The 26,899-nt window shown below is 40.0% G+C and overlaps 2 protein-coding genes across 6 annotated transcripts in view; both read left to right on the top strand.

The window, feature by feature from the left end:
* Positions 1-2,381: 2,381 nt before the first annotated feature.
* On the top strand, positions 2,382-18,971 carry LOC103441898 (phosphatidylinositol 4-phosphate 5-kinase 8-like). 4 transcript variants are annotated; one of them, XM_070826093.1, is made up of 11 exons: positions 2,492-2,670; positions 4,153-4,294; positions 4,389-4,519; positions 4,630-5,456; positions 5,716-5,883; positions 7,157-7,322; positions 7,599-7,709; positions 7,801-7,988; positions 17,335-17,489; positions 18,043-18,211; positions 18,546-18,971. In XM_070826093.1, exons 4-11 carry the CDS (start codon positions 4,642-4,644, stop codon positions 18,835-18,837), a joined length of 2,064 nt encoding a protein of 687 aa, XP_070682194.1. In that variant the 5' UTR covers positions 2,492-2,670; positions 4,153-4,294; positions 4,389-4,519; positions 4,630-4,641; the 3' UTR covers positions 18,838-18,971. The 4 variants fall into 4 exon arrangements, with proteins under 4 accessions (XP_028963175.2, XP_070682194.1, XP_070682192.1 ...); XM_029107342.2 differs by having other exon boundaries at positions 2,382-2,670; positions 4,389-5,456; XM_070826091.1 differs by having other exon boundaries at positions 4,020-4,294; positions 4,389-5,456.
* Positions 18,972-19,788: 817 nt separating this feature from the next.
* The window catches only part of LOC103441893 (disease resistance protein RPV1-like), a 30,514-nt gene continuing 23,403 nt past the window's right edge, over positions 19,789-26,899 (top strand). The window contains exons 1-8 of one of the 2 annotated variants that reach the window (XM_070826088.1): positions 19,789-20,408; positions 20,589-21,696; positions 22,070-22,357; positions 22,461-24,680; positions 24,808-24,858; positions 25,754-25,887; positions 25,992-26,137; positions 26,357-26,405. In XM_070826088.1, coding sequence (XP_070682189.1) covers positions 19,930-20,408; positions 20,589-21,696; positions 22,070-22,357; positions 22,461-24,608 — 4,023 coding nt within the window. In that variant the 5' untranslated portion in view covers positions 19,789-19,929 and the 3' untranslated portion in view covers positions 24,609-24,680; positions 24,808-24,858; positions 25,754-25,887; positions 25,992-26,137; positions 26,357-26,405. Of the gene's footprint in view, positions 20,409-20,588; positions 21,697-22,069; positions 22,358-22,460; positions 24,681-24,807; positions 24,859-25,753; positions 25,888-25,991; positions 26,138-26,356; positions 26,406-26,899 lie in introns of those variants that run through there. The other variant, XM_070826089.1, reaches the window with a different exon arrangement.

Genomic DNA, 26,899 nt, shown 5'->3' with positions numbered 1-26,899 from the left:
AAAACAAGGAAGAAACATAATCATGTTGTCCTTTTTTTTTCTTTTGATTTGTTTAATAGCCAAAAGCATTTTGTTTTGTTCTCCACTTGGCCACTTGGCCACTTATTCAATAGTATTCTTTGCTGCAATTTATTTTTTCAGAATATTTTACAAAGTTTTACCATATGGAGTGGTAGATATAAAGATGACCGAACGGGCTGATAAAACTAAAGATGGCTGAATGAAACCATGGAAGCGGTGGAATGCAGGTTCCGCTGTATGAGTCAAAGCTGATCGTTTAAGTAATTCAATATGCACCTTAAGGGTAATTAAGTCTTTTTAACTTCAATTTTGGTTAGTTTTATAATAAGTGAGAAAGATAGGTTATATTTCTTTAGTTGGTTCTCAAATGGCTACATTTCCAGATTTCCCTTTGTTTTTCTGTTGTAATCTGAACTTGTGGTTGTAATCCTTTCCTTGGTTTCTGATTGTATTTTTGAATTTCGAAAGCTCCTTGTATCTAGGGTTTTCAAACCCAATCTGTAATCATGACAGTATTATAAATTTATAAATACATGCATCCCACAATTGTTTGGGTATGCAATTGAAGTGAAACATTGAACTAGTAAGTTTTACAGAAGGAAACTGAGACTGAGAGTGATTTGAAAAGGTCAAAGCTGAAACAGAAGAGGTAAAAAGCTTCCACTGAACATTTTATAGACATCGAAGATTTCATTGCTTATTTAGATTTTTCGCCACAACTCTGCATATCTGTTGACATTGTTTACGCCAGCCCGTATACCCCAGCCCGCATACCTGAGGGAAGGCGGTAGGGTTTGCTAGCAGCAAAGCAGGGTTTGATGATTCCCCCATGCTAGCAAAAAATGTGACCATGACCGACTCGTCATTCTTCTAAATATGCACGCGTAGCAACTGACCGTCAGTGCTTCTAGCAAAAAGAAGTATAAACTTTCTGAAAAAACTTATTGACAAGCACGATACTCACCTGATCACTCTTGCAGCCAGAAGCATCAACTGTCGTCAAAACATCATTTATCAAACTGATATTTCCCAACTTGATAAAGGCAGTTGCTAACTTTTTAACAGCAGGCTCAGGAATCAACATTGCATTGTCCTGACCAGGAAAGAAAAAAAATAGTATTGTTACAGCAGTCGTACGATACGGGAAGAAACAGTAAGGAGGAACGCAGTTCCTGAAATACAAGATACCGCCACAGTTTCAAAACTCAAGGTTCTTGCATAATCCCGTATGTATGTGTGTAGGTATTTTATGCATCTATATATGTGTGTAAATACAAAGAAAACACTTATGGACAAGGAGAAAGGGATTCATGCACATGTTACTGTTGAGAGTGAATCCCACATCAGGAGAAAGAATGGATCTTGCGTGTGCTTATAACTAATTGGCTACTTCTTATATTAACAACTGATTTTATGGTGAAATCTCAATTTTCTTCAGTTACTTAAGATAATTTAAGAGGACCTATCTTGTACATATCATTATTGACTGCCTGTTTGCGTCACATGTTCGTTTTGAAATTGAGTCTCAGGCAAACCCATTTTGATTGATCCGAATTTTTATAAGGGGATGCCTCAAATTGGAGAGCAATATATAAAATGCTTTTACTCTCACGTGTAATTTCTATTTAATAATACATTTTTATATGAAAAAATAATTGCACATAATAATATATTATTACATAAGAATGTGGTAATAATTTATCCGTTGCATGCAATTTTTTTCAAACGATTTAAAATACAATTACGAGAGAATCCGGTCAGTTGCAAGTAGAGGCTATTCCACATGGCTTTTAGGCTTAGCGGAAGACTGAAGCGACCAATGGAATCCAATTCCCCACACGAATCACGACGTCGTTTGGTGCGCCGAGACACACCCGATTCGACCCCCTCAGCCCCCAGGTAAACCATACTATACTTTTCGTGCCAGTAAACTTGGTGTGAGTCGGCGGCTGCTTTTAGAATCCTAGATCGGGTACAACGCAGGTACACGCTTTTGGGAAGGATCCTCTCCGGATGTCTTCTACCAAGTCCATGAGACTTTTAAAATGTAATCAAACGATTAAAATTATTATAACTTTTAAAATGGATTGTCTGCCCTCCACTTCCGGTCCCTCCGTGCCCTGCTTTGTGTAGTCACGGTTAAGTCACGTCAACATTTTATATTATTTTTTATAGATATAATAAAATAAAAATAAATAGTAATATAAAATTTTAATATAGATTAACCATGATCATACAAACAGAAATGTACAGGAGAGTATCGAAAGTGGAGGCAGACAATCCTTGTCCGAGAGAGGATCCATTTCCCACGCATTTCCCCGTCCCTCTCTTTCTGTCTGTCCGTCAATCACATTCCACGTGGTGATGCCATGAAGTAAGAGGAGAAAGAAAACAAAGATGTGGGTCCCAAACTACGGTTGCATTACACGTGGCAGGATTCCTTAACAACGGAATCAAGGCTCTGTTTTTCGGATGGGTTTTGTCGCGTTTTCCTTTGATTCTGCGTTCTTCATTCCCAGCTGGCGAAAAAATAGGAAACAGCTTCAAACCGAATGATCACTTAAATTTCGGTCCTTGAAAGCCGGAATCCGGTTCAGTGAGCTGAGAGTTCGTCTCGGTTCTCGAATCGAGTTTTTCTTCTGAACCCAGGTGAGTTCATGCTGCTCCTCCTCGTTTAACTCACTAATTATTTACTTGTTTGTTTATGCATTCATATATGTTGAAGCTTCTCGCACATCGGAAACCGAGTTAAATCTCTTTTATATTGAATGGTTCTACTACTAATTACGCATACTCCTTTTTGTATAAAACTCTGCACCTGTTGGATTGTCGTATGTGACGGTTAAGTTGAGGATAATATCGGTGTTGATTATTAGTGGGTCGCTAGACCGTCCCTGGAACTTTACCAATAAATAATCTGTTGGATCATTTGTCTGATAATTGTGTCGAAAATTCATTAGTGTTTGAAAGGAAAAGAAGTTCAATTTATCGGGTGAGGTCTCTCAATGACGGAAAGCGGTTTTAGAGAAAATATTTCCAAGTTCCAAAAGCGCTTGAAGTGCTTTTACTAAGAATTGGTTTTAAAAACATTTTCTCTAAAAGCGGTTTCAGTCATTTAAAAACACTTCCCAAACAAGCCCTAAGTAGTTGCGAACGTGCGTTGGTGTTTTGTATATCTTTTACTTATCCAATGTTATAGGAATAGTTTACCTCACTGCATCAATTTTCTGTAAAAGGTAGTTGATTATTGGATACTTACCAATACCATGTCACAAGCTTCAAAAATTATGATCATGAGACCGTTTTCATGTTGTAAAATTACTGTGAAGGAGACAACAGATAGCTGTATAATCCGTTGTCTGGGAAAGTAGTAGTTTACATAATTAAAATTATTTGAAATTTAGGTTCTGTCATTTTATAAATTAGTGTTGGATTTGTTGTCGAAGTTTCGGAGATGGTGTAGTGGCCCAGTATTTTCAATTTCATTAGGTTTCCGAGGTGGTACTTCACGTGCTTCAACGGTCTATACACTTAGTACATGCTGCAAGTAGTGTTCGTTAGTAAGAAGCTGTGCTCTGTTGGTAGCTTGTTGCAATTCGTTTTTATCCAAAAAATGAAGTCATATAGTGATGTTAAGAAAGATATAAGATCTACGGTTTTTAGTTTGGAAGTAGATGATTAGGACAGTAAGAAGCTGTGCTTTTACGTTAAATCCTTAGGGTTTGTTGCTTACAATTGTTTGGAATTCGATGTGTAGTGTTTGCTTTAGACGCGTCCACCTGAGATTCATTTCTGAAAGCTACGAGCTCTCGAAGTTTCTATAACTCAGCATCTTAAGCTTTTATAATGTACCTCATAATTTAAGACATAGAAGTCAAAATGCATTGGAATTAAGAAAAAAAAAGATGACTATTTGCAAATAATATCGTATACGATTGGCAACCGTAATACAAATGTGTGATAACCTAAGAGGATCGTGCATCTTTTTGCTAGTGCAGAAGTAATCAGAATCTGCGTCCACTATCTCCTCTTTTTGGCATCACAAAATGGGAAATATGATATATGATTTTTCGTTTGATGTATGTGCTTCAATTACTGAGTCCCAAAACCCGCTTGCTGCTTCTATCGTAGATGGTGAAGCTGATTGAAGATAATTTGTTATACTACCTGATGATCTGTCTATAGTTAGAAAGCCTGTGCAAGATGAAGTCTGTGAATGCTATACAGGACAGCTGAGTTAATTGTTATATGCTGTCATGGAATACGCTGTAAGGTAATAATTCTCAGGTTATCTCTCCATCTTCTCTCCTTTGATCTATAAACCAGGTTCCATAAATGATATCTTTCTTTTTTTATCTGTTGCGTAGCGAGAAAGCCTTCTCAAATGGAGATGTCTACGTTGGAAATTTCAAGGGAACTCTGCCTCATGGTAACGGTAAATACACATGGTGTGATGGAACAGTATACGAGGGTGATTGGGAAGAAGGGAAAATGACAGGTAAAGGGAAGCTAATTTGGACATCAGGAGCACAATATGTTGGTGATTTCTCTGGAGGTTACCTTCATGGTTATGGCATTTTTAATGGACCTGATGGTTCTTTCTACCAGGGTTCCTGGAGGATGAATATTCAGCACGGGATGGGAAAAAAACAGTATTGGAATTCAGATATCTATGAAGGATCGTGCAAGGAAGGAGTACAGGAAGGTAGTGGTAGGTATTTGTGGAGTAGTGGGAATACATATATTGGGAGTTGGAAAGGCGGGAAAATGTGTGGAAGAGGGATCATGAAATGGGAAAATGGTGATCTGTACAATGGCTCTTGGTTAAATGGGTTAAGAGATGGGTGTGGAGTTTACAAGTTTCCTGACGGAGGATATTATTTTGGAACGTGGAGTCGGGGCCTAAAGGATGGAAAAGGAACATTTTATCCAGCAGGAACTAAACATCCGTCCCTAAAGAAGTGGTGCGGCTCTGTAGGATATAGCAGTGACGGGCCAAGCTCGTTGTCTGGACATTTGCTAAATTCAACGGAAGGCAACACTAGACCAACTGTCAAGTGCAGTTTTTCAGAGAAAATGTCTATTGGTGGAATTTTAAGAAATTCGAGGCATATATCACGCAAGGCCATGTCATTAGATAAAAATTGGACCGATCGCTATCCTTCTAGAGATTTTATACGTTATGACTCCTTAAGCTCATTGTCCCAATCCTCTGAGGATATTGAACATGAGATGCGAGATAATAACACTTCAGTTTATGAGAGAGAATATGTGCAAGGGGTGTTGGTTAGAGAGAGAGAGAGGAATCATACAGAGATATCCCGGAAAAGTAAACAACGAAATAATGTTTCAGTGATGCCAAAGAGTTCATGTATTGACATGATTGGAGCCAACATAAGCTATTATCTAATGCTTAATTTGCAACTCGGTATCAGGTAAATTGCATGACCCACACCTTTGTAGTCTTAAATTTTAATACTACGATGTTCACAAAAGTGACAGTTTGATATTCAACATCTGGTTTGCATGTGTGTTCAATCTTCAATGTTTCTGATTTCATGCATATTCACCGGCACTGATCTCTCAATATTTTACCTGACGTCGGCCAGTATAAAAATTAAAAATATTGGGCAGATCTGTTTCTGCTGAAGTCATTATTTTACACTTACTAAATATTCTGCTTGAAGCTCACAGGTACACTGTTGGGAAGATCACACCAGTTCCTGTACGTGAAGTTCGACCTTCTGATTTTGCAGATCGAGCCAGAATAAGGATGTATTTCCCTAGAAAGGGTTCTCAGTTTACACCTCCACATTATTCAGTTGATTTCTATTGGAAAGATTATTGTCCGATGGTCTTCAGGTAATAGTTGTCGTATCCACGTTTTCTAACCTCTGAAAGTGAGTGACATAATGAGCATCATGCATTTGGATTGTTTGGTTTCTGATCAGTGCATATTTGTCTACATATGTCTCAATGAATGGAAAAATCTTGAGTCCGATTTGTTATCTTTCATCCAGCACAATACATGAACCATTAACCCATCGGTTTTGGAAGAATAGCACAGTATATTTCTTCACTACAAATATAGACGGATTTGTCTCATATTTACAAGAATGATCTATGAATGATGAATTGAAATATAGACATTTCGGATCCTTGAAAAAAGTAAGTTACACAATGGGAACCCAAAAATGTGTGTCAAAATGTTTAAATAAATACACATCTGTTGACCGCAACAGTGGTTCTCTTGGCATCTCTCTTTTTTTCAATGTTATATAACTGCCTTCTGTCCTGCTCCTATGTTTTTTCTTTACTGTCCATCACCAACACCTGACCACTTTTAAATTTATTTGAGTGAATGACATTGATTTCTAGGACTAATGAAAAACAATGAAACTTCCCACTATTTGTAACATAGCACTAGCCTCCTCCATCACAGTGGATTTTAGCAGAGCTTTTAGTACTGGTTTATGCGCATTAATAAGGTAAGTATAGGATGCTACCTACACTTAATGATTTCCTGGCCTCGGAAGTACCAATTAGCCCTTATATTCGAGCTTGCTTGCACACTTACAGAATGTAGAATAATTGTCGGGTGTTGGTTCAACCTCTAATAGGTTAAGCGTTTGGGAATAATAGTAACGAACAATTGAAGATGTTACCTATGGAGGGGGAGTTTGGGTTCCCACATGCGGGTTACTGCTTTGAAATTCAACTATTATCGGTCCATGTCCTAATAGCTAAGCTCAAGTATTTGGAAGCACTAAAAATAGACTAGCAGATAATAGCTCTATCACGAGAAGGCCTAATCAACTTATTTCCCTTTGGTAATGTGCTTGTTGTACCTGGATTTACATGGTTGGCCTCCATAATTGTGATATTTGTGGAGAATCTGCAGATATGGAACTTTAAAAATGATGCTGTTTCTGTTAAATCTGTAAATTTGATTCATTTATATTTCGACTTAATCTCTTGTTTAATTGGAGTCGTATTCAAATAAGTTCAAGTTTAATTGGAGTCATACATGTCTTAACAATATGGACAATGTATCGTTGCAAGTTTATGTTTCCGCTGTATCTGTGCAAATAAGCAATTGGATCTCTTTCTGCCTGATGAAACTTTCGCATTTCAGGAATTTAAGGGAGATGTTTAAATTAGATGCAGCAGAGTACATGATGTCCATTTGTGGTGACAATGGTTTACGAGAGATTTCTTCTCCGGGGAAAAGTGGCAGTATTTTCTATATTTCTCATGATGATAGATTTTTCATCAAGACTTTAAGAAAAACTGAACTGAAGGTTTGAACTCACGCAAACTTCTACGCTACATACACACGCACGATAACTTCTTTGTACTCAAAATTCCTGTCGTGCCAAGCCGTTTAATTACCCTTTATATTCCTTTTGCTTCGTACTCGAACAGAATGATCAATCAGCTCCATATGAGGACTTAGATTTTGCTTTTCTCAATTTTATTTTTAGCTTTATCTTCGGCAACTAACTTATCTCATCCAAGTTTGGGAAGGATGTTGAAAGGAATTATGAATCATTTTCTTTTTCCCAATTCATATGCAGGTTATGCTGAAGATGCTGCCTAGATATTATAGCCATGTACACGAACATGAAAACACTCTCATCACAAAAAATTTTGGGCTCCATCGGATAACGTTAAAAGGTGGAAAAAAGGTATTGAGCAACTTATCACTCTACCAGATTGCAGTTCTTCATTGGATGTCGCCTCGGTTGGTGTGACTTATTCTAAATGCATTGTTTTTAGGTACGGTTTATGGTCATGGGGAATATGTTTTGCACTGAATTACGAATTCATCGCCGTTATGATTTGAAGGGTTCAACTATTGGAAGATGTACGGACAAAGATAAAATTGATGAGAATACGACATTGAAAGATCTCGATCTGAAATTTGAATTTCATATGGACAAACTGTTGCGAGGAGGACTTTTTAAGTAAGTCCTTGTGAGTTTTTATTTGTTGCGGTTTTTTTTAATTTCATTTATTACGTTTTAGAAAAGGTATTAGTGATTACCTGTGAGTGATTTTCATTGCTTAAGCATCCTTCTGGAATAACTTTTTTTTTCGGTTACAATCTCTCTGGAATAACTCCGCCTATGTCTTACATGGCCGGTCCCAAGCCCGGATAAAGGAGGAGGGGGAGGGCGTCAGGTAGTCGACAGCCGGCACTCCATGATCACGTCGAATCCTTATGAAAATGAATCCAGAACAAAATCGTGCTAAAGCTAGGGCGTCACCCGTAAGTGGCGCGCTGTGTGGCCTGAGCACAGTGATAAGTGAGCAAGGGTCGCTGTATCTCCATCGGCACCCGGATGCAGTGTTAAATGAGCAAGGGGGCCATAGAAACTTCTTTTCGAACGACTCCACTCAAAGTTGTTTGGGAGCATATGCTCCTATCAACTTTACCCGGGACACACAAAAGAAGTACTTTAATCCTATTAGACGGGGGAGGGTGAAGAAGCTAGGACAGAAGGGTAGAGTTCAAGAGAGCAAAATGCGTTTAGGAACGTGGAATATAGGAACCTTAACGGGAAAATCTATGGAAGTAGTGGAAGTTATGGTGAGGAGAAGGATAAATATTATGTGCCTACAAGAAACTAAGTGGGTTGGTAGTAAGGCAAAGGATCTAGAAAACTCAGGGTTTAAACTTGGTATTCGGGCACAAATAGAACGAGAAACGGTGTTGGCATCATCGTGGACAAGACCTTGGTACAAGATGTTGTAGATGTCAAGAGGGTAGGAGATAGAATCATGGCAATCAAGATTGTAATAGGACAAGAACTTATCAATGTGATTAGTGCGTACGCACCTCAAGTAGGGTTGGATACGAGTTCGAAGGAGAAATTTTGGGAAGATCTTGGAGACTTGGTGCAAGGAATTGCTCAGACGGAGAAGTTATTTATAGGAGGAGATTTAAATGGACACGTGGGCAGGGAGACAGGCAACTATGGAGGTTTTCATGGTGGCCATGGTTTTGGGGAGAGAAACGAGGATGGGGAAGCTATCTTGGATTTTGCAATGGCATATGATCTCTTCTTAGCCAACACCTTCTTTAAGAAGAGAGAAGAACATGTGATCACCTACAAGAGTGGGTCGTCAAAAACACAAATAGATTTTCTTCTAATGAGGAAAGGGGATCGTATAACTTGTAAGGATTGCAAAGTTATACCAGGAGAGAGCGTGGCTAATCAACATCGCTTGTTGGTGATGGATGTACATATCAAAAGAGTAAGACAAAAGAACAAGACTTGGAAGTGCCCAAGGACTAGATGGTGGAATCTAAAAGAAGAAAAACAAGCCATTTTCAAAGAGAAGGTAATCACCCAATGTGTGTGGGATAGAGAGGGGGAAGCTAGCCAAATGTGGGATTCCATGGCTAGTTGTATCCGAAAAGTAGCAAAAGAGGTATTAGGAGAGTCCAAGGGCTTTGCCCCACACCAAAAGGAATCTTGGTGGTGGAATGAGGAGGTACAAACAAAGGTGAAGGCTAAGAAGGAATGTTGTAAAGCCTTATACAAGGAGAGGACCGATGAAAATGGTGAAAGGTATAGAAAAGCGAAGCAAGAGGCGAAGAAAGCTATCAGAGAAGCTAAGTTAGCGGCTTACGACGATATGTATAAACGACTAGATACCAAAGAAGGAGAGTTGGATATCTATAAACTATCTAGAGCAAGGGAAAAGAAGACAAGAGACCTAAACCAAGTGAGGTGCATCAAGGATGAGGATGGAAAGGTTCTTGCTACAGAGAACGCGGTTAAAGACAGATGGAGAGGTTATTTTCATAATCTTTTCAATGAAGGACATGAAATGAGTGCTTCTTTAGGGGAGTTGAGTAACTCAGAAGAGTGTAGAAACTACTCTTTTTATCGTCGAATCCGGAAGGAAGAAGTGGTTGTAGCTTTGAAGAAGATGAAGCATAAAAAAGCAATAGGCCCAGACGATATACCAATCGAAGTGTGGAAACTTTTGGGAGAGACAGGTATAACATGGCTCACTGACCTTTTCAATAGGATTTTGAAAACGAAGAAGATGCCAAATGAGTGGCGAACGAGCACTTTGGTGCCTATCTACAAGAATAAGGGCGACGTACAAAATTGCATGAACTATAGGGGTATTAAGCTAATGAGTCATACAATGAAGCTCTGGGAGAGAGTCATTGAGCATAGATTGAGGCAAGAGACACGGGTTTCGGACAACCAATTCGGGTTCATGCCAGGGCGCTCAACCATGGAGGCAATCTATCTCTTACGAAGATTGATGGAAAGATATAGAGATGGGAAAAAGGATTTACACATGGTCTTTATAGATTTGGAATTGGGAGCAGCCTCTCCATAAAATGGGGGTAAGGCTAGCCGACATTCACCTCTCCCAGACCCTGCGTAAAGCGGGAGCCTTGTGCACTGGGTACGACGACCTTTATAGATTTGGAAAAAGCGTATGATAGGGTTCCAAGAGACATTCTTTGGAGGATTTTAGAGAAGAAAGGAGTACGAGTAGCATATATCCAAGCTATAAAGGATATGTATGAAGGAGCAAAGACTGCCGTAAGAACTCATGAAGGACAAACCGAAAGCTTTCCCATAACTGTAGGATTACATCAAGGCTCATCCTTAAGTCCTTACCTTTTTGCGTTGGTAATGGATGAGTTAACAGGACATATTCAAGATGATATTCCTTGGTGTATGCTTTTCGCAGACGATATAGTGTTGATAGATGAAACTCAGGAAGGGGTAAATGCAAAGCTTAACCTTTGGAGAGAAGTGTTGGAATCTAAAGGTCTTCGCCTAAGCCGATCAAAGACAGAATATATGGAGTGCAAGTTCAATGCAAATGGAGGCCAAAACGAGTTAGGGGTGAGGATCGGAGATCAAGAAATACCAAAGAGCGATCGTTTTCGTTACCTAGGATCTATCTTGCAAAAGAACGGAGAATTAGATGGAGATCTTAACCATAGAATACAAGCTGGATGGATGAAGTGGAAGAGTGCATCCGGCGTGTTGTGTGACCGCCGTATGCCACTGAAGCTCAAGGGAAAATTTTATAGGACGGCAATAAGGCCGGCGATGCTGTATGGCACAGAATGTTGGGCGGTGAAACATCAACACGTACACAAAATGGGTGTAGCGGAGATGAGGATGCTTCGTTGGATGTGTGGGCACACGAGAAAGGATAAGATTAGGAATGAGGATATCCGGGGTAAAGTAGGAGTAGCCGAAATTGAAGGAAAGATGAGAGAAAATCGGTTACGGTGGTTTGGACATGTGCAAAGAAGGCCTACTGACGCTCCGATTAGAAGATGCAACTATGGGACAGAGGTTCAGGGCCGAAGGGGTAGAGGAAGACCTAGGAAAACTTTGGAAGAGACTCTAAGAAAAGACTTAGAGTACTTGGATCTAACGAAGGACATGACACAGGATCGAGCACAATGGCGTTCTAAGATTCATATAGCCGATCCCACTCAGTGACTTGGATTTTCCAAGTTTCCAACCGAGAAGTTTTCCTCACTCGGGAAATTAAGGGAACACTACCCCAACCTACATGCTCCACTCAGAAAGCTTCAACATACAAGCTTCAACAAAAGAAAATTCAAGGAACTTAGCGAAGAAGACTTTGGTGTATTTAACACAATACGTTGAAATGAAGGAAAGCTTATTTATTGATATCCCCGATAAGCTACAAATATGTACATATACATGAGTCAAAATAAACACACAAGAGGGAGCCTTCACAAAGGTTGCTTAGGAGAAGTCTCAGCAGTCGGTAGAGCCCCAGAAAGAGAAGGCACCGGAGGGGGATCATTTGGAGCCTCAGTACTGGACAGAACCCTAGAAGGAGGAGACATCAGAGGTTGATCATTTGGAGCTTCATTACGCGGTACAGCCCCAAAAGACGAAGGCAATAAATGCCTTTGGAACAAACCCACAAATCTCTGATGATCAAGTAAAACCTGACCATCAGTTTCCTTCATCTGGTCAAGCTTCCTCTTCATGTTTGTAGCATAGTCATGTGCGAGCCGGTGCAACTGTTTATTCTCATGCTTGAGCCCCCTAATCTCCTGTTTGAGACTCATCACTTCAGCCGCCAATGATTCAACTTGGCGGGTTCGAGCAAATAGGCGTTGGGCCATATTAGACACAGAACCTGCACACTGAACACTGAGAGCCAGCGAATCCTTAACAGCTAACTCATCAGACCGTTTGGAAAGTAGTCTGTTATCTTTGGGAGTGAGAAGGTTCCTGGCCACCACCGCAGCGGTCATATCATTCTTCATCACGGAATCCCCAACGGTAAGAGGACCAGTAGGGGAGACGAAGGATGGGCGCCATATGTTGTCTGGAGAAGGCGGGGCTGCCTCTTCAACAAGGTTCAAGTCAAAACGACGGTCGGAGGGGCCAGACATTTTCAAAGGTGTTGAAAAGAGAAGAGGTCGGACAAATCAAGATCTTAGAAGTGCAAGAATGAAGCTTCTACTGGTGGAGATTCAAGTGTGCTTTGGAACTTAATGCCAGCCCCTATAAAAATCTGCACTCGACGGAGCTTCAGAAATCGAAGAGGCGCCTGCTCAGAAATCGAAGAGGCGTTTGCTTTCTCAAAAGCTGGGCTGCTTAGAGATCACGAGGGTTGATCTCAGAAATCGAAGAGGCGTTTGCTTTCTCAAAAGTTGGGCTGCTCAAAGACCACGAAGGCCGATCTCAGAAATCGAAGAGGCGCTCGCTTTCTCAAAAGCTGGGCTCCCCAGAGACCACGAGGGCTGATCTCAAAAATCGAAGAGGCACCTACTTTTCCAGCCTTGTCAGCACCTGTCACACGCACACTCAGCTTTGCGGAAATTATGGGCATTCTGTCAAAGACTTCTGGGGAAGTAGAAAACACATGAATCTTACTGTTCAATCACCCACTTCCCACACGCAACAATAGCTCATGGGTACCACAGATAACTTTGCCAAAGTTCTCTGCCAAAGTTGAGCACGTGAAGCTTGCAGCTCCCACTACATCGCTCTGACCAAGAAGGGTAAAAGAATAGCAAAAAAACAGCACTAACAAAGTTTAGACCCATAAATTTTGAAGGTCTAGCTACCATATTATTACCCTCAAGGGTAAAGGAACAGTACCACTGCTGGATAATTGGAAAGTCCCTGTGTGTCAACCTCTGTGCTTCGTGGCAAGGTAGACTAGCAAACATGCCCAACCTTTACTCACATTCGAGAAAACACTCCCAATAAGATTGCTTGCTCCAAAATCGAAGAGGCACCGTCCTCCGAATCTCAAGAGCCAGACTCCCAACATGACTACTTTCTTAAAAATCGAAGAGAGGGTAAAAGAACAGTACCATTGCTGGATAATTGGAAAGTCCCTGTGTGTCAACCTCTGTGCTTCGTGGCAAGGTAGACTAGCAAACATGCCCAACCTTTACTCACATTCGAGAAAACACTCCCAACAAGATTGCTTGCTCCAAAATCGAAGAGGCACCGCCCTCCGAATCTCGAGAGCCAGACTCTCAACATGATTACTTTCTCAAAAATCGAAGAGACACTGCTCCCCGAATCTCGAGAGCCAGACCCCCAGCATGATTGCTTTCTCAAAAATTGATGAGGCATCGTTCTCCGAATCAATCGAAGAGGCGCTCGCTTTCTCAAAAGCTGGGCTGCTCAGAGACCACGAGGGCCGATCTCAGAAATCGAAGAGGCACCTACTTTTCTAGCCTTGTCAGCACCTGTCACACGCACACTCAGCTTTGCAAAAATTATGGGCATTCTGTCGAAGACTTCTGGTGAAGTAGAAAACACATGAATCTTACTGTTCAATCACCCACTTCCCACACGCAACAATAGCTCATGGGTACCACAGATAACTTTGCCAAAGTTCTCTGCCAAAGTTGAGCACGTGAAGCTTGCAGCTCCCACTACATCGCTCTGACCAAGAAAGGTAAAAGAATAGCAAAGAAACAGCACTAATAAAGTTTAGACACATAAATTTTGAAGGTCTAGCTACCATATTATTACCCACAAGGGTAAAGGAACAGTACCACTGCTGGATAATTGGAAAGTCCCTGTGTGTCAACCTCTGTGCTTCGTGGCAAGGTAGACTAGCAAACATGCCCAACCTTTACTCACATTCGAGAAAACACTCCCAACAAGATTGCTTGCTCCAAAATCGAAGAGGCACCGTCCTCCGAATCTCGAGAGCCAGACTCCCAACATGACTACTTTCTCAAAATCGAAGAGAGGGTAAAGGAACAGTACCATTGCTGGATAATTGGAAAGTCCCTGTGTGTCAACCTTAGTGCTTCGTGGCAAGGTAGACTAGCAAACATGCCCAACCTTTACTCACATTCGAGACAACACTCCCAACAAGATTGCTTGCTCCAAAATCGAAGAGGCACCGCCCTCCGAATCTCGAGAGCCAGACTCCCAACATGATTACTTCCTCAAAAATCGAAGAGACACTGCTCTCCGAATCTCGAGAGTCAGACCCCCAGCATGATTGCTTTCTCAAAAATCGAAGAGGCATCGTTCTCCGAATCTCGAGAGCCAGATACCACAGATCACTTTTTCAAAGTGCTCTGACAGAGTTAAAACATGTGAAACTGGCAGCTCCCACTACCGTGCTATGACCAAGCAGGATAAAGGAATAGCATTACTACTTGTTGTTAGGGAGACTCCTATATATGTCGACCTCCATCCCCAACGGACAGGCAGACCTGCAAACATGCTCAACCCTTCATCACATTTGAGAGGGCACTCCCAACGAAGCCTTTCGAAATATTCAGCTTTCTTTCCCCCCGATAATACCTCTGCAAACAAGCTATACTAGAGCAAGAATATCTCATATCATCAGGGTTAAAAGCAAGAGTATCCCATATCATGCTTTTTCCCTGTCTTTTCTTTTGGCCTTGTTTTTACCTGCAAGACAAGGAGAAAGAGAGCAATCAGTCAGCACTTGGAATCAAGCTTCCAGCCAGGAACTGACTGCCTGGAACCCCTTACCTGATTACTTACCTGGCATTGCTCTCGAGTACTCATCTTCAACATCTTATGTTTCCAGGGAAGATTCCGCATCTGCTTGAGCAACAGATAGGGCAAGTGCGAAGGATACAAGGAAGCATGTGGAGACAAGCGTAACAGCACACGTGCCGATACATCCATTACTCTTTCAAAAGCAAAAGTATCCCATATCAGCAGGGTGGAACGTACTCTAGATTTGATGGACTTGTTTTGACCCTCAAATTCTTCAGTCGGACTATACTCTGGAGGAAACCAGAAAACCCTCCAGCTCAGTTCAAGAATAAGCCTGTGGAAAGTTACTTCTTCAAAAGCAAAAGTATCTCATATCATCTCTTCTCATTTTTCTTCTCTTTATCCTTCATGCTGCTGCAAGATGGGGAGAAGGTGAACAATCAGTCGGAGCTCTGATTGCTTACCTTGTCTGTCACCTCTTTCAGCAGACCTCCTAGCTCGGCGACTTGGGGGACTCCTACTACATGGTTTGTATCGCGCTTGACCAAGCCTGAAACTACAAGTAAGCTTCAAGTGAAATTGATACATTACCTTGTGCATCTCCACCAGTTAAAGATACCACCCCTGGATGGAGGAAGAGTACTTCCAGAGAAGATGCCACATCTACCTATGAGACAGATAAGGCAAGTCAAGACGACACCACACTCCGATACTTAGAAGTTTCGTGATTACGAGATCATTCTCCCACAATATTTCCTAATGTCATTTGTACTAAATCATTCACTTGTACTCACTAAAGGAGAGCTTGAACCTATGTACTTGTGTAAACCCTTCACAATTAATGAGAACTCTTCTATTCCGTGGACGTAGCCAATCTGGGTGAACCACGTACATCTTGTGTTTGCTTTCCTATCTCTATCCATTTATATACTTATCCACACTAATGACCGGAGCAATCTAGCGAAGATCACAAAAAGTGACCGTTTTCGCTACCTAGGATTTATCTTGCAAGAGAACGGAGAATTAGATGGAGATCTCAACCATAGAATACGAGCTGGATGGAAAGAGTGCATCCGGCGTGTTGTGTGACCGTCGTAGGCCACTGAAGCTCAAGGGAAAATTTTATAGGACGGCAATAAGGCCAGCGATGTTGTATGGCACATAATGTTGGGTGGTGAAGCATCAACACGTACACAAAATGGGTGTAGCGGAGATGAGGATGCTTCGTGGGATGTGTGGGCACACGAGAAAGGATAAGATTGGGAATGAGGATATCCGAGGTAAAGTAGGAGTAGCCGAAATTGTAGGAAAGATGAGAGAAAATCGGCTCCGGTGATTTGGACATGTGCAAAGAAGGCCGACTGACGCTCCGGTTCGAAGATGTGACTACGGGACAGAGGTTCAGGGCCGAAGGGGTAGAGGAAGACCTAGGAAAACTTTGGAAGAGACTCTAAGAAAAGACTTAGAGTACTTGGATCTAACGGAGGACATGACACAAAACCGAGCGCAATGGCGTTCTAGGATTCATATAGCCGACCCCACTTAGTGGGAAAAGGCTTTGTTGTTGTTGTTGTTGTACAATCTCTCTGGAATAACTTCATTGATCATAAGATTAATAAACTTATGCAATATAACATACTCGGTCCGAGGTCTAATTCTCCAAAACCACTTGCAATAGAATCTAACCCTTAGATATATGTCCTGCATTAGTTTCTTCTTCCAGTCCTCTGCGTCCTATCTTTGGATTTTGACCTGTAAAGCTTGCCTTGAGGAAGAGCCAAGCCGGTTGGAGGGATATTTCAACCTCACCGGTAAATTTGTATCATGCATCTTGGTACATGGAAACTGTGTAGTCCCTGGAAATCTATTCTTTGCCTTGTTGATTTGTAAGTTAAAATGCTTCAAATCTCCTGTGGTTGATTAGTTTATTTACTTTCAATGTTAAGACAGGAAACGTAAAACATGTTCCAAATGCTATTAGTCAGTTCAATAAGCTTTAAGTCAATTTTAGAATTCCGATCAAAATGGATTTGATATAAGAATTCTCTTACGTTTCTGCAATTTATGTTGTTGTTTTTCATTTATAACACTACTTTTCAGTACTATATTTTGTTCTTCCGGTAACAAGCTTGATATTCTTACGAAGTCTTAAGGCTATATGTAGATCTACACTCAATAATACATTGTGTGTTCACATCTCATAGATTTGCTGCTTATCGATTATGCATGTGTCCCCAAAATGAGAATGTTAATAAGAATTGGCTGAGTAAGCTCTTCCACATTTTATAATCTCTTGGAATCTTTCCTCCTCTTTGTTTTGCAGACAAATATCACTAGACTGCATGTTTCTACAATCTCAGCAAATTATCGATTATAGCCTTCTGTTGGGTCTACATTTTAGAGCTCCCGAGGATCTGAAGGGATTTTCACAACCTCCTCCTACAATGCACAACCATGAGAGTTTACCTGCTGATGATGGTAAGCATCTCTTTCTGATTACAAATACTTTTCAAATGAACTTGTATTTGTTTTACGTATGTTCTGATTTCTTTTCTATTTGGTGATGCGAATAGTTTTCCGATTAATGATTTCTTTCCCTGGAAACAGTAAAGTCATACACTCAGAATAAATGCAGAAAAAGGACTGTAGGAAAAGAAAATCTGAGCAATTAATGACAACTCGGCAACTGGCCTAGTTCTTATTACAATTTAAAATTTGGGCAAACAGACTTTAGTATTGGTCGACATTTTGGGATTTGGAACATCCTCACGCCACTAAGGGGGTGGAACATTTATCCTTACCATGTTATTGACATCTAGGCGGCCAACTAGCGCCTATCGCATTTTAGAATCTTGATTTTCATAATTTCGAAATGGCACGCACTTGGAAGAATGAAGAAATGGGAAAGAAACATAATGAAAATGACATTGAATGGAATTCCCTCCAGCCAAGCTTTTAATACCAACTGAATTCCCTTATCTCCTCGCATTTTACATATTTCATATTTGAACTTATATTCCAATTTGAATAGGTGTGACTTTGCAAGGGGAGCTTGTGATTCCTCCTAAAGGTCTTCTACTGGTAACCCATGAACCTGGCTCTGTCAGTACTGCACCAGGTCCTCACATCAGAGGAAGTCCGTTGAAAGCTTATTCTCTCGGTGACAAAGAAGTCGATCTCTTACTCCCTGGTACAGGAAGGTACTTCTGTTGTTTGTACTTTTATACTTACTATTCGCACTTTTGCGCTCTGATATATTTTGAAGTTTGATGCCATAAGCATTCGGATCTTCTGTTACCTTGGTATGAGTGAAACGACACCCTAAAAGATTCATGATATGCGGCCTAACCTTCTAATCAACTTTCATCTGATTTGGATAGTTATGCTTATGCGAGTAACTTAGTAGCACGGTCAAGCAACGGTAATTAGATTGCTGAAAACATAGAAATTCATTGCTTGAAAACTGTTGTTGGATTCGGTGTTTCATTCATTGTTCGAGCAGCACATAGTTACTGTCAGCTGAATCTTTCTCAGGTTAAGGGTGCAATTAGGCGTAAACATGCCGGCCCAGGCCAAACGTAAGCCTGCGCAGGAAGAGGTCGATTCAACAGAAGTAGAACTCTTTGAATTCTATGACGTGGTTCTTTATATGGGGATAATCGACATACTGCAGGAATACAATGCGAAAAAGAAACTCGAGCATGCTTACAAATCGTTCAAGAATATTGACCCTCAAGGGCCTCAACGCATTTCTGCTGTCGAACCGGAGCTGTACGCTAAGCGTTTCATCAATTTCTTGGAGGAAGTTTTCCCGGACCTGCCGTAACGTTTTCTTACCTTCTTTTGTGTTCATAGTCACTTGCGTGATCATTTGTTTGTAAAGTTGTATAATCTAAGATTTCAATGTATGAATAGCAGTATTTAGTACATAAAATCCAGAGTAAATTGCGTTTTACCTCATCAAGTTTAAGGTTAATTGCAACCGCTTACAACATCTTGAAAACATTTCAGTGTCATACATTACTTATCATTTCATTTCAATATCATACATCCGTTAGAAATTTTGTTAAATTGACGGTTAATTAATGATTTGCAAATATGGGTTCATATTTGTACTGATGAGGTTGACACTTTTGCACCACGTGGAAAAATAATTAAAAAAATTTAATTATTACTTTGGAAAAAAAAAAATTATTGATAAAAAAAAGTGTTCATCTTGTTATTCCCCTGCCATCCGAGCAACCACCTCTATCTCCACTTCTTTCTCCATCACCACCCTCATTCGAACTTTGAACAACCAACGATCTCTGCAATAAAATTATAATTTGGTACCAAATTTTAAATTTACTACAATATGATAGGTAATTTTTAAAAATTAGGCAAAAGAAATGCGTATGAAAGAGTCATCTTAAACAAAAATTCTATTACCATCTATTTAGGGCTGGTTAGACATTCTTGAAATTATTTTAAAAGTGTTTTTTGTTAAATTCATGGATCCAGAATAGCAGAAGCAGTTCTGACTCTACTTTTGAAAATAATGTCTTTTTACAGCACAGCAACCCAAACTAACTCTTATATCATCATTTGTATCATCTTTTTAATACAAATGAGATCCACATGCATTGACGGATACTACTTCTATTAAAAGGATGGTGCAAATGATGATATAAATAGATATTAAGCCTAACATTATATGTATTGTACAAATTATTAAGATAAGACGGGAGAATTACCATCGGATAGTGAATGCTCATATAACAAAATGAAATTTGAGCCTCTCTTTTTGACCGACAGTGTTGTTTCTTCGAAGATGCGAAAAACATAAAGCACTCCTTTCCTCTTTCCCTTTTCCTCCAATTTGCAGGTCGATCGAGTCTTTCTGTTCTTAAATTTCACCTTCATCTTAGCTGCCCGATCAATGGCTGCTTCTTCTTCTTTTGGCCGTCAATGGAAACACGATGTGTTCATCAATTTCAGAGGGGAAGACACTCGCAAGGGCTTCGTCAGCCATCTTTACAGAGCTCTGCGTCAGAAACCAATCAACACCTTCATCGATGCCCAAGAGCTCAGAAAGGGCGACCGCCTTTCCGAGCTCCTGACAGCGATTCGAGAGTCAAGGCTTTCGATTGTTGTTTTCTCTCAAAATTATGCTTCTTCCACTTGGTGCTTGAAAGAACTCGTGGAAATTTTGGAATGCAAGGATACCAAGAACCAGATTGTACTCCCCATTTTCTACGAAGTTGATCCGTCTGATGTTCGTAAACTCAAGGGAAGATTCGCGGAAGCTTTTGCTCAGCACGATCACGATTTTAACGCTGAAATGGAAGAGGTTCAGAGCTGGAGATCCGCTCTTACAATTGCCACCAGTTTATCCGGCTGGGATTCGCGAAACTATGAGTAAATTCTAATTTGTTTTAGTTTCCTATTAATTTTGAGATTTTTGTAGGGTTTAGGGGTTATTGTTTTAAGTTTTTAGATTTCATTTTTCGTTTTTTTTTTTTGGGAACTAGCAGATGAAAACTTGTTATTTGGGGTTGTTATTTATAGGTTGTTTATTTATTTATTTGAATTTGACAGGGAGGATGCAAAGCTTATTGAGGAAATTGTGGAAGATGTTTTTAGAAAATTGAGGCACATCTCATCAACACCATGCAAAGATAATGACTTGGTTGAAATGGATTCTCATGTTCATGAAATGCATTTACGATTACATCCTGATCCTCCTGGGGTGGAGTTGGATGATGTTCGCATTGTAGGAATATGGGGTATGGGTGGTTTAGGCAAAACAACCATCGCTAGAGCTGTTTACAACAAAACCGCTTGTCAATTTGAAGCATGTTGTTTTCTTGAAAATGTCAAGGAGGGTTTCATGAAGCATGGCGAACTACATATGCAGACACAACTTCTATCTAGTATCTCGGGCAACAAGGTGGGGAGTTCCGACATATCGAAAAATGGTTTCCAGGTGATGTTAAAAAACCTTGGTCACAAAAAACTTCTTGTTGTTGTTGATGATGTTGACAAATTAGCTCAAATTGAAGCCTTACTCGGAAAGGAACATTCTTTTGGTGGGGGAAGTAGAATCATTATAACAACTAGAGATGTGCAACTACTAAGCGGAGCTAATGCGATATATAGCCCCAAGGTTTTCAATGATGCTGGAGCTCTAGAACTCTTTAGGCGGTACGCCTTCAGAACAAAGCAATCCACCAAAGATTATGATAATCTTTCGAGGCGTGTCATACAATATGCTCAGGGTCTGCCTTTAGCACTCAAAGTTTTGGGAGCTTTTCTTGATAACAAAACTATACGCGAGTGGAAAGATGTGTTAGAAAAAATAAGGAAAATCCCACAAAGGGAAATTCATGATGTGCTTAAAACAAGCTACGATGGACTAGATGACACAGAGAAGGACATCTTTCTAGATATTGCATGTTTCTTTAAAGGAATGCAAAAAAACTATGCAATTGAAATTATGGACGGTTGTGGTTTCTATCCTCATAGTGGTATAAGAGTTCTAATTGATCGAGCTCTCATAAATGTCTGGAGGGGGAAACTGGAGATGCATGATTCACTACAGGAAATGGGTCGGGAAATAGTTCGCCAAGAATCTATCAAAGAGCCAGGGAGACGAAGCAGGTTGTGGAGTTATGGAGACGTTCATCATGTGCTAACTCAAAATACGGTGAGAAATCATTTTCTTATGCAATGTTTAGTAGAAAGCTTCAACTTTTGACCAAAATTTATTTCTTAGGCCGGTTTGGTAATTATTTTTGTTTACAATTTTTAATTTTTAGTTTTGATTTTTTTTTTAATAATTGAAAATTGAGAATGATTTTTTTTTTTTGAGAAGAAACAAACATTTTATAAAATAATTTTTTTTTGAGAATGATTATCAAACAAGTTATGTGCTTTTAATTTTCAGATTTCTAAAACAAAATAATTAAAACAAAAGTTAAAAATTGAAAACGAAATGATTATAAAATGGTTCCTTAAGAAACAAGCATTAACTTCATAATCTAAACCTCTCTGTTTTTCCTTCACTTTGATTTGCACAGGGTACAGAAGCAGTTGAAAGCATAATCCTGGATTTGTCGATCTCAGATGAGGTATGCCTAAATGCTGAAGCTTTTGATAGGATGACTCAACTAAGACTTCTCAGGATGAGTCATTCTTACGACAAACAACACCTGATTGGGCACTTAAAGTTTCTTTCTCGTGAGTTGAGGTGTCTCTACTGGCATGGATCCCCCCTTAAATCTTTGCCATCCAACTTTCAATTCAAAAATCTTGTTGACCTTGACATGCAATATAGTCGCATTGAACGACTTTGGGAAGGAACGCAGGTACCTACAATCACCATTTACATGTATATGTTTCTTTTAAATGTTTGGGTTCTGATTGAGATGTCTTCTTAAGTAATGCATGTTTTCATGAATGTTTTAACAGACGATGGGGAAGTTGAAATTCATCAATTTAAGCTATTGTGAATACCTTAAGGAAACCCCTGACTTCACAAAGGTGCCAAATCTTGAGAGGCTAATTTTTGTAGGTTGTATAAGTTTGGTTGAGGTTCACCCATCTATTTCGACTCTTACAAACCTTGTTTTATTGGATCTGAGGGGCTGCAACGAACTTATGATTCTAGCCAACAGCATTCGTATGAAATATCTCAAAACCCTTGATCTTTCTGGCTGCTCGAGTCTTGAAATGTTTCCAGAGATTTTAGAAGTTATGGAGGAACTACTAGTGCTTAATTTATTCGGGTCAAAAATTAAAGAACTGCCCTCGTCAATTAATAATCTCACGGGGTTGAGAGATTTGAAACTAACAAATTGCAAGGAACTCAAAAGCCTTTCAAGCATTCGTATGAAATCTCTCGTAACCCTTGATCTTTCTGGCTGCTCGAGTCTTACAAACCTTGTTTTATTGGATCTGTATGGGTCCAGCAAACTTAAGAGTCTTTCAAGCAGCATTCGTATGAAATCTCTCAAAATCCTTGATCTTTCTGGCTGCTCGAGTCTTGAGATGTTTCCAGAGATTTTAGAAGTTATGGAGGAACTACAAACGCTTGATATATCTGGGTCAAAAATTAAAGAACTACCCTCTTCAATTAATAATCTCACGGGATTGAGATATTTGAACCTAAAAGATTGCAAGGAACTCAAGAGTCTTCCAAGCATCATTCATATGAGATCTCTCATAACCCTTGATCTTTCTGGTTGCTCGAGTCTTGAGATGTTTCCAGAGATTTTAGAAGTTATGGAGGAACTACAAACGCTTGATATATCTGGGTCAAAAATTAAAGAACTACCCTCGTCAATTAATAATCTCACGGGATTGAGATATTTGAACCTAAAAGATTGCAAGGAACTCAAGAGCCTTCCAAGCATCATTCATATGAGATCTCTCATAACCCTTGATCTTTCTGGCTGCTCGAGTCTTGAGATGTTTCCAGAGATTTTAGAAGTTATGGAGGAACTACCAGAGCTTAATTTATCCGAGTCAAAAATTAAAGAATTGCCCTCATCAATTAATAATCTCACGGGGTTGAGATATTTGAAACTAACAAATTGCAAGGAACTCAAGAACCTTCCAGGCATTCGTATGAAATCTCTCAAAATCCTTGATCTTTCTGGTTGCTCGAGTCTTGAGATGTTTCCAGAGATTTTAGAAGTTATGGAGGAACTACCAGAGCTTAATTTATCCGGGTTAAAAATTGAAGAATTGCCCTCATCTATTAATAATCTCACGGGGTTGAGATATTTGAAACTAACAAATTGCAAGGAACTCAAGAGCCTTCCAAGCATTCGTATGAAATCTCTCGTAACCCTTGATCTTTCTGGCTGCTCGAGTCTTGAAATGTTTCCTGAGATTTTAGAAGTTATGGAGGAACTACAAAAGCTTAATTTATTCGGGTCAAAAATTAAAGAATTGCCCTCATCAATTAATAATCTCACGGGGTTGAGATATTTGGACCTGAAAGATTGCAAGGAACTCAAGAGTCTTCCAAGCTTCATTCATATGAGATCTCTCGCAGCCCTTAATCTTTATGGCTGCTCGAGTCTTGCGATGTTTCCAGAGATTTTAGAAGTTATGGAGCAACTAATAGGGCTTGATTTATCCGGATCAAAAATTAAAGAATTGCCCTCGTCAATTAATTGTCTCACGGGATTGAGAATTTTGATCCTAAAAGATTGCAAAGAACTCAAGACTCTTCCAAGTAGCATTTGTCAACTTCAATCCCTATATTATCTCTCTCTTTCTGGTTGTACAAAATTTGAGGTGTTTCCAAACATTGAAGAAAATATGGAAGAATTAAGAGCGCTTCATTTGGATGGAACATCTATCAAAGAGCTTCCTCCCTCAATTGAACGGCTTCAGCAGCTTGTGTTATTAAATCTGGGAAAGTGCGAAAGCCTTGTACATCTTCCCGACACTTTCTGTAATTTGGCGCGCCCTTTAGCTGTCAATCTCAGTGGGTGCACAAATCTTTCTCAATTTCCCGTCGACTATGAGGATTTAGCACGCTTGTGGGATTATCAAGTAGATATTGGAAGGGGCGTGCTGAATTTGACACGTATATTACTCTCCTAAACATCATCGGCATCCACTACAGAGCTCCGCCTTGGCTAGGGTTCCTCTCCGCCCCAACCCCCCAATTTCTAGGTAATCAAAATTCGAACAGAATATCTCTACATGTGGAATACATTTGTTGCCGATCTTTTCGTTCGTGTTTGGCGGGTTTCAATTGCTTATGTGAGCTTTTCTTATATTTTGATTTGTGCTTGTGCAGAAACTGTGAAGATATTGCTATGTCATTTCCCGTTGCAAATTTGGGTGAAAGGTAGTTTGCATTTCCTTTTATCTTAACATTTATAAATCTGCAAATTACAGTGGATGAGCCCTCTGAATTTGTGTAAATGAAGTCTTTCTAGCCAAGTGAAACTGAGTTTGCATTTTCAACAGAGCGAACATCATTCACCCCGCGACATAACAGTGAATCCATTTTCTGTAAGCAGGAATCTATTCCAACCAAGCCATTCTTTTCACTTGATGAGATGTTGAGCAATTTCTTAAAAATATCATCTACAATCAACTCAATAAACTCGATTTTGATTTAATTACGTTTCTGCCATTGTCTGTCCCCAAAACAGCCGGTTGGGCTGTTGTTTTTGGGGTCTAAGGGTGGGGGCGTGATTTTGGGGGAGAGAGGAGAGGGGGTTGGGTGCAGAAGATCTGATCTCGTGATTTGGGGGAGAGAGGAGAGGGGGTTGGATGCAGTTATATGGGGGCGTGATTTTGGGATTTTGGGGAGAGAGGAGAGGGGGGTTTGGTCGCAGAGAGTGGGTGCATGATTTGGGGGATTGTATCTCTCATTCCTCACGAAATGGCAGCTTCCCTTCTCAACCCAATTTACGCGGGTCTCTCTCTTCCCTCCCTCTTCTTCTCCAGCAAAACCCTAATTTCGCCAATCTGATCTGTCCTATTTCTCAATACACCCACCTCCCCTCTCAAGTCTCTAGCTTTAGCCGGCAGCAACCCAACCAAACTAACCCAAACCCTCAAATGGGCAGCCCACCCGAACCCATCACCATCCATCGCTATCTTCACCCCCTACACCACCGGTCCACCGACCCACCGTCCCTCCACCGCCTCTGTCTGCACCCAAACCAACGTCCAAATGCACTCTCTTGTTTTGTTTTTGGAATTCGTTTTTAAATTTGATATCTTTTTTGCAGCTGCTGGAAAGGGGTCGCATGAAAATTTCTCTTCTGGGAGTTATGGAGTTGGGGAGGAAGATCAGAGTATTCAGCAGCTGAGATTCAAAGCTGCTTCGCTTTCTTTCTCAAGTGTTTCATCAAGGAAGAAGATGGTCTGTTAGTTCTCTATTTTTCGAATAAAATAAAATAAAATAATAATTTGAAGAATTTTAGGGAAATTTTGGTGATTTTGAGCTTGTGAATTCATATTTTGCAGAAACCAAATGAACCCAATATCCGGATTCCGAAATCTTCATGACCTGTAGAAGAGGAAAGGCCATTGAGATTATTCCTAGTGCATGCTGAAACAGAATCTCAACAAAACATTACGCTGTTGATTTAATCATCAACTATAGTGTTGTGGTCTGAATTCTTTCTTATTAAATTCAGCTGGTATTTTACCCATATTTAGATCTGTATGTGCATCATTCATTTTTGAGGTCTCTATAATCCCATAGTCTTTTTTGCCAAATCCTTTCAGTAAATTAGCATGTCAAATTCATAGGAATTTAGGAAATAATGCACGCTTGTTGATCTTTTTTCGAAAGCATATTCACTGAGTACACGACCTGCATAATACAGGCTTAGGAAGATATCAGAATTTATGTTTGGGATGAGCTTCCTGCCAAAAGAGAGGTAATTGTCTTATATCTTCTTCTCTCTTTGTGTTTATATTTATTTTTCCTGAGTTGTGTTCGAATTTGACAAACAAGAACTACAAAGGCAGCTAAGAATATCCCGCGATCCATTAGCGGTTGAAGAATTAATTGGCCGTATATCTTCGTTTTGTAGCGTTTTCATTTCAGAAACATGTGAGACTTTATGCAACATGTATATCTGTGCAATGTATATCCCGTATATATTTGTTGTACAAAATATTAGTTCACTTACAATTTAATTCTATTCATTGTTGTCGTGTCTTTTGAGGGTAAGCGGTTAATATTGAAGTCTATTGATCAACAACAACAAAGCCTTTTCCCACTAAGTGGGGTCGGCTATATGAATCCTAGAACGCCATTGCGCTTGGTTTTGTGTCATGTCCTCCGTTAGATCCAAGTACTCTAAGTCTTTTCTTAGAGTCTCTTCCAAAATTTTCCTAGGTCTTCTTCTACCCCTTCGGCCCTG

Source organism: Malus domestica, chromosome 08 (genome assembly GCF_042453785.1).
Source record: "Malus domestica chromosome 08, GDT2T_hap1".
Taxonomy (NCBI): domain Eukaryota; kingdom Viridiplantae; phylum Streptophyta; class Magnoliopsida; order Rosales; family Rosaceae; genus Malus; species Malus domestica.
Note: the sequence above shows the minus strand (reverse complement) of the source record. Positions and strands in the feature narration are given on the sequence as shown.

Bases quoted from the DNA above. Each gene is read 5' to 3' on its own strand.
- LOC103441898 (XM_029107342.2), top strand. The intron at 7,323-7,598 runs GTTTGAACTCAC...ATTCATATGCAG, and splicing joins TAAGAAAAACTGAACTGAAG to GTTATGCTGAAGATGCTGCC. The intron at 7,989-17,334 runs GTAAGTCCTTGT...TTTGTTTTGCAG, and splicing joins TTGCGAGGAGGACTTTTTAA to ACAAATATCACTAGACTGCA.